Raw genomic sequence first — 12,500 nt, forward strand, 5'->3', positions numbered from 1 at the left:
GTCCACACATTATAATGGCGGTGGACGGCACAAACTGACGTGTTGAAGACAAAAACAGACAAAGAAGACAAAAATGGTTCGTCCGTGTTGTGTTGTTGTTTAATATCATTCATAACAACACTTTCACTAACGTTAGTGGAGACCAGACTAGCTAATTTACCTGTTGGACCAGACTAGAGTAGACTTGAAGCTAAATTAAATTGACGTGGCGTCAGTAGCTCTGTCTGTACCAGGCTCTTTCTCGCCGAGAAGAGCCTGGTGACGCGAGGTTACTCTGTCTGTAACGTTAACGACTCTGCAAAAAACAGCGAGTTTGACAGACAAATAAACGTTATTAGCTAGCTAACACTACATAAAACAAATACAGAAGAAAGGCTAGATACGTCGGACAAGCATGTTTACCAACCGTTTAACCATTTAAATTGAAAGTAGTCGGCCGAAAACAACGAGAGGGTTTGACAGCATTTATTTGACAACACGCACATTTAAACCTGCCGCCTTCCCCAAGTGGTACCCGGAAGTAAATTTGTTTACATGGTGACGTCACAGTGATTTGGTCTATGGGATTTCAAGATAGTAACTCCCCTACTCCCCCTGTACCCTTTCCCGGCTCCTCACAACTCCAAGCCTATCCCCATGATGTCACAAGCATTATCCTTCCAATATGGCGCTACAATACACACAGCTCATTGGCTGTTTGTGTCACTTGACCTGTGAATTGATTACAATCGCCTGTTATTTTCCTACCAAGATGGCCATGTGATGATGTAACATAAATACTATCAATAAAAGCCACTATAATCATAAATAGAAATAAAAGGAAGGAAATGGCATTGTGTTGCTGTAAATCATTCCCAACCTTGTTCATACTAAGGAGCCCTAATTTAGTTTGGATATGATTTTGTCCCGAATTTCATATATATTATGTTGAGAGACAACAGAGAATCTTGGAATCCTCTCAATGACCACTGGTGGTCCCCTGACCCCACATTGAGAACCACTCAACCAGGAGGAGGGAGGGGGAGAATGAATGTTGTGTTTGTGCTGCGGCCCAGCTGCAGGCTACTCGCTAAACGGGTCTCGCGCTAAACGAGAGGAAAAGGCAGAGGGTGATTCTTTCATGGTGCACTGTACCTTCTGACATGAATCATGAAAACCCCGCAAACGAAAATTAAAAACGGACTTCATGGCGATGTAGAGCACAAGTTGGACAAGGGAATAACGTGGAGAAATCTCCCATTGTGATTACATGAGCGTGTTGAGAGCGGGGGGTTTGTCCTGACTGTTGTGCTGTGCTGCGATAACCAGGCTCAGGCTCTTTTAACGATACTGAATGACCAAATTGATATAACTTTCAACCATTTTGAGCAACGCTGTTTCCATACAGGCCACCAGCATTGGCTAGTTGTTGATATTTATAAAGATTTTGTAGCTCTCATATAACTTTGTTTTGTGATATAATGGGTAAACTGCGGGCAAACTGTCATGGCGTCGATTTCCGGTAAAACATTTCCAAGCTTCCTGTCTCAGCCAGCCAAAGAGTATAGTGAGACAAGAGGAGACGTTCATTTCTTGGTTTTTCTCATAGGTTTTTTCAAATCAAGCAGCATGCCGTTCTGCCAGAAATCTGGGGGGTTTAGTGCTGCTTTAGTCTCGGTTTCCAGACGTTTGGTGAGCGGCGCCAACAGCGCCACCTAACCACCAAACGTCTGGGAATTTACTGTTCCAAATCTGGTTCATTGAACGGCCGGCAGCAGACACGCCTACATTTATCATTAGAATTTTATTTGGTAGCGGCAATGCAATGTTTCATAGTTCCAAAGACACTGATGTGCTGCAAAGAGAGTTTATACCTGTTGTTTATTTTACAATAATTTTTCCTACCCGGAAGTGGTCCGCTTGCTACTGTGAAGTCATCAGCAGGCTCTGTAATGTAGCCTCGGGAGTCGGGCTTATCGCTGGGGGAAAGACCTCTAGCCGCCGGGGCCGGATGAAACACGTCCTATTAACAGGTTATGTTTGTTTCTAAGTGGTTAATATGTTTCTCCGCAAATGCGACAGCACCGGTTCTGCATGAGCGTCACTGCCCCCAGAAAGCAGACAACCACCACAAAACCACAACACTCATGATTGGTTCTCCGATGAAAGGCTTCCAACAGCACCACCTAACGTTATGAAAAGATTTAAATAGTAATATTCTCAGTCTTACGGTAGTGAAACGGATTAAGACTGAGAGCTGAGTCTAGTCCTGCTTTAACATTGATCACCTCCAGCAGGGGGCGTGTGCTTTAGTTTGTCTGTCAGTCAGCAGGACTTCTCAGAAATGTATGAATGGATTTCCGTGACATTTGGCAGACAGATCGGCCTTGGTAACCCGATGCTGCCGGGTGGTTTGTTTTCACATAACCATCTGTGAACGAGTCGCTCGCCGGTCGGGGGGAAACCGCTTAAAAGTGGCGGGCACTTTCCAAAAATACCTGGCAGGTGATTGGATGAACCATCTGTCTTTCACGTCTACCAGTCTCCCCTCTCGCTGTCATCACACCTAAAGCCCGCCCATAGCTGCCTCTGCACGCCGTTTGGTTGAACCACTGGTGGTTCCAATTCAAACCAATAGATTGGAGCGTGGCTAGACGGATTTGTCACATGATCGCGATCTCATGATCTTGCGCGAATCCAGCTGCCTTGAAAGGTTAATAAGGCCTTGGCTTGGACCAAGGAGCAATGGATTTGATTTTTGGTGATGATCTGTGTCTGGCATTTTCGCCATTAGAGGATTATCATTTTTAGACATAATTGTGAAACTAACAATACATAGATAGATAAGTGGATATTTGCAGGGTCAAAAAAATACATATAACCTGGGTATCACCCGAAACATTCAGTTTGACAGACGAATGGATGAACAAACTCGATCCATAGTCCACCGTGTGCGTGTGTGTATGTATATGTGTGTATGTATGTGTGTAGGTGTGTGTGCGATCCCAGAATCCCTTGCATGTCATCAGCTAGATCCATTCAGATGGAAGATGGCGGCGAAAGGAGGAAAAAAGCAGCCCTACAAATGTAAGTATTTCCTTGTTAATAGAGATGTAAAAATTACAATAACCATTGTATTATCTTAGTTTAATGTCATTTTATGGATTTCTGTTTTGGAGCCTAACAACAATTGTTGTTGCTAACTATCGATAGTCAGTAGCCATGCTGGTGCGGTCAAGCCATATTATTATTATTATATTATATTATAACATTGCTAACGTTGTTACGAAATGCCATAATTCTCGGTGCTAATGTCGTTGTTGAGTTGTTTTATCAAGATACAGCCTACGTGTAATGTTTGCACCAACATTTTTGTAAGATGACCGGGCTAGTGTTATCTCATCTAACGATAGATCGTTAGATAAAAAGCCTGGGAGATAACTGCACACTATTATCACATGAACACGGTAGTCAGTAGTTACAACATCCAGCAGTGCCGATAACATGTTTTGGTTTAACTGGTGACCATGTTAACTCTGTCATAGCGGCTACGTTGCAACGTTAGCAATGTTATAATATAATATAATAATAATAATATGGCTTGACCGCACCAGCACGGCTACTGACTATCGATAGTTAGCAACAACAATTGTGTTCCAAAACGGAAATCCATAAAATGACATTTAAACTAAGATAATGCAATGGTTATCGTAATTTCTACATCTATATTATCAAGGAAATTCTTACATTTGTAGGGATGCTTTTTTCCTCTTCTTCTTCTTTTGAATTGACAGACTCGACGGAGCTTTGGCGTATTGCTGCCCCCCACAGTCTGAAGACGTATCTGCCTTTAAGGGGTGTCCCATTTTAAAGTCGCAAGATAGCCCTTAACACTTAGTTTTGAGGGCTACTAAGATTGAGGGTTGAGCTTGAGGGTTAAGATTGAGGGTTAAGAAAAGGTTTGGGATTGGGCCAGAATTTACTCTGAGAAATGAAATAATGAGAAAAGGAACAATTATTGATGGTTAAAACTGAATAATGACATCACAACAGTCTAATCCTAATGCTAAATTAAAATGAGATATTCCTCTAAATCTGTCTTCAAAATGCAAAAGGGGGAAAAAAAAAACGCCCAAATTTATTTCGCTAGTTTCCTCCCTTGCTTTCAAGCTCACCAGCCGCCACTGGTATGTATGTATGTGTGTGTGTGTGTGTGTGTGTGTGTGTGTGTGTGTGTGTGTGTATGTATGTGTGTATGTATGTATGTATGTATGTATGTATGTACTGTATGTATGTGTGTGTGTGTGTGTGTGTGTGTGTGTGTGTGTGTGTGTGTGTATGTATGTATGTATGTATGTATGTATGTATGTATGTATGTACTGTATGTATGTGTGTGTGTGTATGTATGTATGTATGTATGTACTGTATGTATGTGTGTGTATGTATGTATGTATGTATGTATGTATGTATGTATCTATGTATGTACTGTATGTATGTGTGTGTGTGTGTGTGTATGTATGTATGTATGTATGTATGTATGTATGTATGTATCTATGTATGTACTGTATGTATGTGTGTGTGTGTATGTATGTATGTATGTATGTACTGTATGTATGTGTGTGTATGTATGTATGTATGTATGTATGTATGTATGTATGTATGTATGTACTGTATGTATGTGTGTGTGTATGTATGTATGTATGTATGTACTGTATGTATGTGTGTGTATGTATGTATGTATGTATGTATGTATCTATGTATGTACTGTATGTATGTGTGTGTGTGTGTGTGTGTATGTATGTATGTATGTATGTATGTATCTATGTATGTACTGTATGTATGTGTGTGTGTGTATGTATGTATGTATGTATGTACTGTATGTATGTGTGTGTATGTATGTATGTATGTATGTATGTATGTATGTATGTATGTATGTATGTATGTATCTATGTATGTACTGTATGTATGTGTGTGTGTGTATGTATGTATGTATGTATGTACTGTATGTATGTGTGTGTATGTATGTATGTATGTATGTATGTATGTATGTATGTATGTATGTATCTATGTATGTACTGTATGTATGTGTGTGTGTGTGTGTATGTATGTATGTATGTATGTATGTATGTATGTATGTATGTATCTATGTATGTATGTATGTATGTATGTATGTATCTATGTATGTATGTGTGTATGTATGTATGTATGTATGTATGTATGTATGTATCTATGTATGTATGTGTGTATGTATGTATGTATGTATGTATGTATGTATCTATGTATGTATGTATGTATGTATGTATGTATCTATGTATGTATGTGTGTGTGTATGTATGTATGTATGTATGTATGTATGTATGTATCTATGTATGTATGTATGTATGTATGTATGTATCTATGTATGTATGTATGTATGTATGTATGTATCTATGTATGTATGTGTGTATGTATGTATGTATGTATCTATGTATGTATGTGTGTATGTATGTATGTATGTATCTATGTATGTATGTGTGTATGTATGTATGTATGTATGTATGTATCTATGTATGTACTGTATGTATCTATGTATGTACTGTATGTATGTATCTATTGTCAAGAATAGGCCACAGATGAGGCAACATCAGCCTATTGTGTTACGGCCTCAGCTCATGAGTCATCCACTGAGCGGAGCCAAACTGCTCGTTTGCACCGTAAGCTTCAGAAGAAATGCACATTCCAGCCAAAAGCAGAAGTATGAAACTCACAAATATAAGGTCTTAGATTGATTAAAATCAACAGGCTACGCAATGCATAATGATTTGTTATAGTAACAAGAATGATAATCTCTATATGTATGATAAATCATATCATGTCATATCATTTAATCTTATCATGTATCACCTGATATAATATTATAATTATAATAATTATAATAATCATGATGATAATAATTATAATGAAATGTATCAGTGTAATCAAGAAATGTAATAATGAACTATGTTACGAGTGATTTGATGCAATGAATGGTTAAGGGAAGTATTCTGAAGCACTGTGTAAAGGTCAAGCCATGATTCCTAGTAATGAAATATAGGTCACGAGGGATTAAATGATTGAAAGATATGTTGATTAATTGTGACGACAATCAGTCAATATATATTACAATCAATAATGATAAGTACTATTATTAATGATAAGCCATTGTTGATAATTGGGCCATTGTTGATTATTAATGATTGAGAGATGTATTGACTAGGTGTGATTAACATGAGTATTGAAACCAAGGTATTTAAAGGTTAAAGAGGTTAGTGCTATGTTAAATGTTCATTAATCAAGTGAATAAGAAATCATCTAGTCTTGTGACTATTACACAAGGGACACCTCCCCCCCCCCATCAGGGTTAGTCTTGTGACTTCTGAACGAATACGGGAATTCGTGTCAACCGAATACGGGAATTTCCATCAATTGCGAAATCAAGACAGCGCGATAACCATATATGGACAGAAGCGATGTTGAGTGATGTTGAATGGCCAGCGTCTGAACAGGCCTCTCTGTATAGGGGTCACACAAACATTATAAAAGTAATTGGCTCAAAGATATCGGGGCCAGTCTGCAACGAAGAGGATCCCATACAGAAGAGGATCTTACTCTGGACCCAGCTAAGGGCTGGACTCGTGAGCCGTACATCGGAAGAAGAGCAAGGATCTACTTCAGTAACCCACCGGGCAGAGTTATCAAGAGACTGGACACTTCCCCACACTGAAGTAGTGTATTGGACCTTGTGCATCTACCTGGCTCACCACTGCAGCGGGAAGAGGAGACTGAACTTTACATCAGGAGGACGCACAGGATGGATTTAAAGTGATGTTTGTGGATTAATAGTTGCTTGAGAGGAGGAGGCAGAAGTGAGCTCAGCGGCCCTGAGAATGACCATGCACCGAGACACTGTGGCACTTCCCCATTCGACACTGGACGCGGCTGTTCAGTGAGTCACAGGCTGGAGGCCTTTCTGAGAGCTCTTGCTGCACGGGAGGAGAAAGGGCCCACGGGGCCTGCTGAAACGCAGTAGGCCTCATCAATCAATCCTCTTTATCCATCATCACTCCAAAAGGACGCGGCACCTCCGTGCTCAGCCATACCACTCAACGTTGACGGTGAAGAGGAAGTTTCTTGACGAAGGGACAACTTCAGTCCATGTCCGCCATAGTAAATTAGATGAGTATACCCCAAATTAGTGATGAGGCTCATTAGCAACCATAATATGTAATTGTATTATCATGAAATTGTATTATTAATCAAATGCTATAATCCTGCACCCTGCTAAACGCTATAAATAAAACAAATCAATTGGATTTAAAGTACTGAAGTGGACAATGAATCATGTGTATTTTCCCTTGATGGTAATCATATGGCTAAAAGGTGCGTGTGACATACTGAAGTTCTTAATGGTTATCTTAAAATAGTGCCCCTATGACTTTACCTAGTCATTAAAAATGTCCTAGTCGGTAACAAGTGCAAGATTCAAAGGGACAAGCTGCCATAAAAACAGACTTGACTGTACTAGTTATGCCCGGCTCCAGGCTATTCAGCCGAGGCCGCTAGTCAGTGGAAGCGGGGTAAGAAGTCTGGAACAACACCCGGCAGTTAGAACTAGGCTAATTGTCCCCACCCAACAGCTTAATTAAAGTGGCAGAAGCTAGGTGGAGTTACATCAAGCTGTTACTTTCGGACCCGTTGAATGGAGAGCTGTTTTACCAATTAGTGATCGGTCTTCACTGGATTGAGAACAATTGGCATAGAATCGCGATACTATGTATGTATGTACTGTATGCATGTATGTATGTATGTATCTGTGTATGTGTGTGTGTGTATGTACTGTATGTATGTATGTGTGTATGTGTGTGTGCATGTGTAGGTGTGTGTATGTGTGTGTGTGTACCTTGACTCCAGCGAGCATGCCGGTGGTGGAGACACTAAAGTCCAGGTAGGCCAGGGTGTCGGGGTTGGATGGTTTGTACAGCAGAGGAGGTTTCTTCTTTGGCAAATCATCTGAGGAGAAATCAACCTCATTACAGTATAGTAATGAGGTAGCTAGTGTAGCGGTAGATTCCCTGCCTACAAACACGAGGGTCGCAGGTTCGCGCCCCGTGTTACCTCCGGCTTGGTCGGGTGTCCATACAGGCATGATTGGCTGTGTCTGCGGGTGGGAAGCCGGATTAAGGGTATGTCTCCTGGTGGCTGCACTAGCGCCTCCTCTGGTCAGTCGGGGCGCCTGGTCGTGGTGGAAGAGATCTGGTGGGAATAGCATCAACCTCCTACGTGCTACGTCCTGCCAGTGAAGCTCCTCGCTGTCAGGTGAAGATAAGTGGCTGGCAACTGCGTATGTGTCGGAGGAAGCATGGCGCTAGTCTACAGCTCTCCCCAGATCGGCAGAGGGTGGAGCAGCGACCGGGGCAGCAGGGGGAAATTGGCCAAGTACAATTAGGGAGAAAATGGGGGGAAAATCAGAAAAATCAAAAAGTATGAGACAGCTGTCTCAATATACAATATCATACAATATTATTATTAACAATCTATCAATGGACCTTTTTCACAGCAGCCATTGTGACGTGTCAAAGCAGGGTGTAACCAATGCCATTAATGATGGTTTCCTTTCCAATGAGATGTTCCATTGCCAGGGCCATCATTAATGTTATTGTGTGTGTGTGTGTGTGTGTGTGTGTGTGTGTGTGTGTGTGTGTACCTGTGTCCAGGACGGGGGGCCAGGTCCTGACGTCGACGGCAGCTGAAGCTTCTTTGGACCTCAGCAGCTTACAGATGAGCTGTGAGGTCATCACACACACCGAGCGGCTCACCTGTACACCGTGACAACCAAGACAACAGCTGACAGCATGTCCAACTGACACAACTCAACTGACAGCATGTCCAACTGACACAACTCAACTGACACGCCACAACTCAACTGACAGCATGTCCAACTGACACAACTCAACTGACAGCATGTCCAACTGACACAACACAACTCAACTGACAGCATGTCCAACTGACACAACTCAACTGACACGACACAACTCAACTGACAGCATGTCCAACTGACACAAGCTGGCGAGACTAGAATTGAGCGTGCGGAGCGTTCATTATTTCTACTTCATATGATACTCTGGCGGGGAAAGAGGTAATAGATAACTGTAACATTGTCACTGATATTGAGATAGTGAGCGCTGATGCTACAGGTAATCACGGGACTGATCGAGGGGTCATGGCGTCAGGTCTTACCTCCACGATCATCTTGACGGTGGGCAGCGTGGTGGAGATGTTCTGGGGGTGAGGCGGCCGCACCGTGATGGGCACGCAGCCGGCGTACAGGCAGCCATAAAAGGCCGCGATCAGGTCCATACCTGGAGGCAGACAGGGGAGGTAGACATTAGACAGGAGGTAGACGTTGTCGTGTTCAGTAGTGTTGTACTACATTATGCCACAAGGCGGTGCTGTGGGCCAAGGCCCTTAAGAAAGAGTTAGAAAGGAGAGTAGAAGAAGTATGTGAGTTACAGACTTCATGTTCGGCCATGTTCGAGAATGCCATGCTGCTCTTATTAAAATCCTTAGCATCCTACTGGATTCCGATTCTTTCTACATTGCAACATTATTCGTGACAGGGCAATGATGGAATAGCTACAGTATCACTAAAGCTTTTGATTGCTACAGCCTGGAAAATCACAAGTGTGCACCATTTTGTCAACTTGCCTCGCTGTTTACATACATACAGAGCGTGCTGTGTCTGAAACACCTAGCGTTACCTAAATAAATACATAGCCCAAGTTTAGTGACTGCCGCGGATGCACAAAGCCAACGAGGATAAAACAATTTAGTGTACAGTGCTCATTTCACCTATAAAATAAAAGGATTATTTACCTCCACGTCAAGAGCAGAGGAAACCCCATGTACTGAAGAGCACTGCTGTGCCAAAACTCATGGTATGAGAGACTATAGTACCTAAATCTAACAATGTTGTCAGTTAAACAATAAATAAATAGCCTATATAGGCTACTCGGCAGCAGTAGATCTCCAACTCTGATGATCTGCGTCGTCTCTCTCTCTCTCTCTGCCCATTCTAGGTCGATCTGACAAGTTCCTCATCTGTGTATTCAGGTTCATAAAGACATCCCCTCAAATCCGGCGTAAACGGCATATCTCCATCGCTTTCATAGTCACACATGTTTAGTATGTTTTAGTAGCCTGTTTACAGAGCGCGCTGTGTCTGGAACACCTGTACACAGCGTTAGTGACCGCCGCGGATGCAGTGTGCGGAGCCAGAAAGTAGTGCCAATAAATAGCGCGGTCTGATCAACAGCAAGACTGTGGTTTTATTGTTGAAATGAGATGTCATAACACATGCATGCTTTCTTTAGGAGTCAAACTTGATAACTCCGTGACCCTAGAATGTCCGTCGGGACTCGTTTTTCTCCACTCAGATCAAGCTACAGCTCCGCCCACGGGACTCATGGCTCGGCAAGTCGGCACCCCAGACACTCTACAACTGGTGTGGAGTTCATACAACTTTATGTCCAATAATCCGCACTATCCCTTTAAGGTCTTTATCTCCTGCTTATTCTTCTTTCTGTTCGCTGCAGTTTTCCTGCAGCTTCTTCTTCAATTCAACTCAAACATTTCACTTCCTGCCTGCTTGACTTTGAACTGCAGTTGTGACACAAAGTGAAGATTTTGGCTAAAAACAGACTGTAAATTAAGTTTTTTTTTTTCAAGTCAACTTGGCAACTCAGGGCTTGTGGAGACTTGGATTATGCAGGGGAGCAGTATGGAGCCCCCTTTTTTTTTTAACGTTTGAAAGTTGGTCACCATCAACCAGTAGATAATGACTAGATAATGACTAGATGAGTAGATAATGACTGCATTTTCATTGGAGTTTCCTGTCATTCCAAGTTCTCAGTTCAGTTCCTGAGTGCTCCCTGCACCCTGCACCTTGCACCCAACTAGGGCTGTGAATCTTCACTGGCCTCACGATTCGATTCGATTACGATTCAGAGGGCTACGATTCGATTCCATTACGATTATCGATGCATCTCGATGCATCTTATATCGATGCATCACTTTTTTTCCCCAATACACGATTTCTTTTTTCTCACTATCTTTTTTCTCACTGTGTGGCTACTTTTAAAATAAAAGTCCATTTGGAATTGCATTGTATTATGATCCATAATTAAAATAAACAACTGCATGTACTTCCATTATATTTTATTTGACTATTTATTTATTTATTTTTAATAATCGATTTTTGACATTTGTGAATCGATGCAGAATCGTGCACGTCCGCATCGTGATGCATAATCGATTATTTTTGACACCCCTAGCACCCACCACCCACCACTCTGTACCCACCACTCTGCACCCACCACTCTGTACCCACCACCCACCACTCTGTACGCACCACTCGGTACCCACCACTCTGCACCCACCACTCTGCACCCACCACCCACCACTCTGCACCCACCACCCACCACTCTGTACCCACCACCCACCACTCTGCACCCACCACCCACTACTCTGTACCCACCACCCACCACTCTGCACCCACCACCCACCACTCTGTACGCACCACTCGGTACCCACCACTCTGTACCCACCACCCACCACTCTGCACCCACCACCCACCACTCTGTACCCACCACCCACCACTCTGTACGCACCACTCGGTACCCACCACTCTGCACCCACCACTCTGTACCAACCACCCACCACTCTGTACCCACCACCCACCACTCTGCACCCACCACCCACCACTCTGCACCCACCACTCTGCACCCACCACTCTGTACCCACCACTCTGCACCCACCACCCACCACTCTGCACCCACCACTCTGCACCCACCACTCTGTACCCACCACCCACCACTCTGCACCCACCACTCTGCACCCACCACTCTGTACCCACCACTCTGCACCCACCACCCACCACCCTGCATCAGTGTTTACCTGGAGGGTAGACCAGAGCCACGTGGTCCCCGTCCTGTAGGTGGCCCCGCTCAGCCAGCATGCCGGCGATCTTCTCTGCTCGCTTATGGAGCTGAACACACGTCAGAGAGCTGGCTATCGTACCCTGCAGGAGGCCACACACACACACGCACAAACACGTATATGCACTCACACGCGCACGCACGCGCGCACACACACACACACACACACACACACACACACACACACACACACACACACACACACACACACACACCACACACACACAGCAGAGAGATGATTGACCAGTGTTGATCTACTTTTTGCAGTAACTAGTAAACTAACCACTTAATCTACGGTAATTACTTTTTCAAATTGAGTAACTCAATTACAGTTACTGAAAAAGTAACTGGGCTAGTCTAGCAGACGTGCTATATATATGGTCGTATTGGAGCAATACGACGTTGTTGGTTCTATGAATTGCAGCAGGATATGTTGCAGTACTTTCTCTCTGTCACTGAGGGGCGCTAGTCATTAGCAGACGTGCTATATGGTCGTATTGCAGTATTACG

At 43.1% G+C, this 12,500-nt stretch overlaps 1 protein-coding gene across 1 annotated transcript in view; it reads right to left on the minus strand.

Moving 5' to 3' along the window:
- LOC310792229 (disco-interacting protein 2 homolog C-like) overlaps window positions 1-12,500 on the minus strand; it is a gene marked incomplete at its 5' end in the record, with an annotated part of 146,019 nt that overhangs the window by 27,323 nt on the left and 106,196 nt on the right. Inside the window, 4 exons of the mRNA XM_083653958.1 lie at window positions 7,898-8,007; window positions 8,702-8,813; window positions 9,235-9,356; window positions 11,950-12,073. Coding sequence (XP_083510084.1) covers window positions 7,898-8,007; window positions 8,702-8,813; window positions 9,235-9,356; window positions 11,950-12,073 — 468 coding nt within the window. The remainder of the gene's footprint in view (window positions 1-7,897; window positions 8,008-8,701; window positions 8,814-9,234; window positions 9,357-11,949; window positions 12,074-12,500) is intronic.

The sequence above is a fragment of the Poromitra crassiceps genome (genome assembly GCF_964638095.1).
Source record: "Poromitra crassiceps genome assembly, chromosome: 17".
NCBI classification, from domain to species: domain Eukaryota; kingdom Metazoa; phylum Chordata; class Actinopteri; order Beryciformes; family Melamphaidae; genus Poromitra; species Poromitra crassiceps.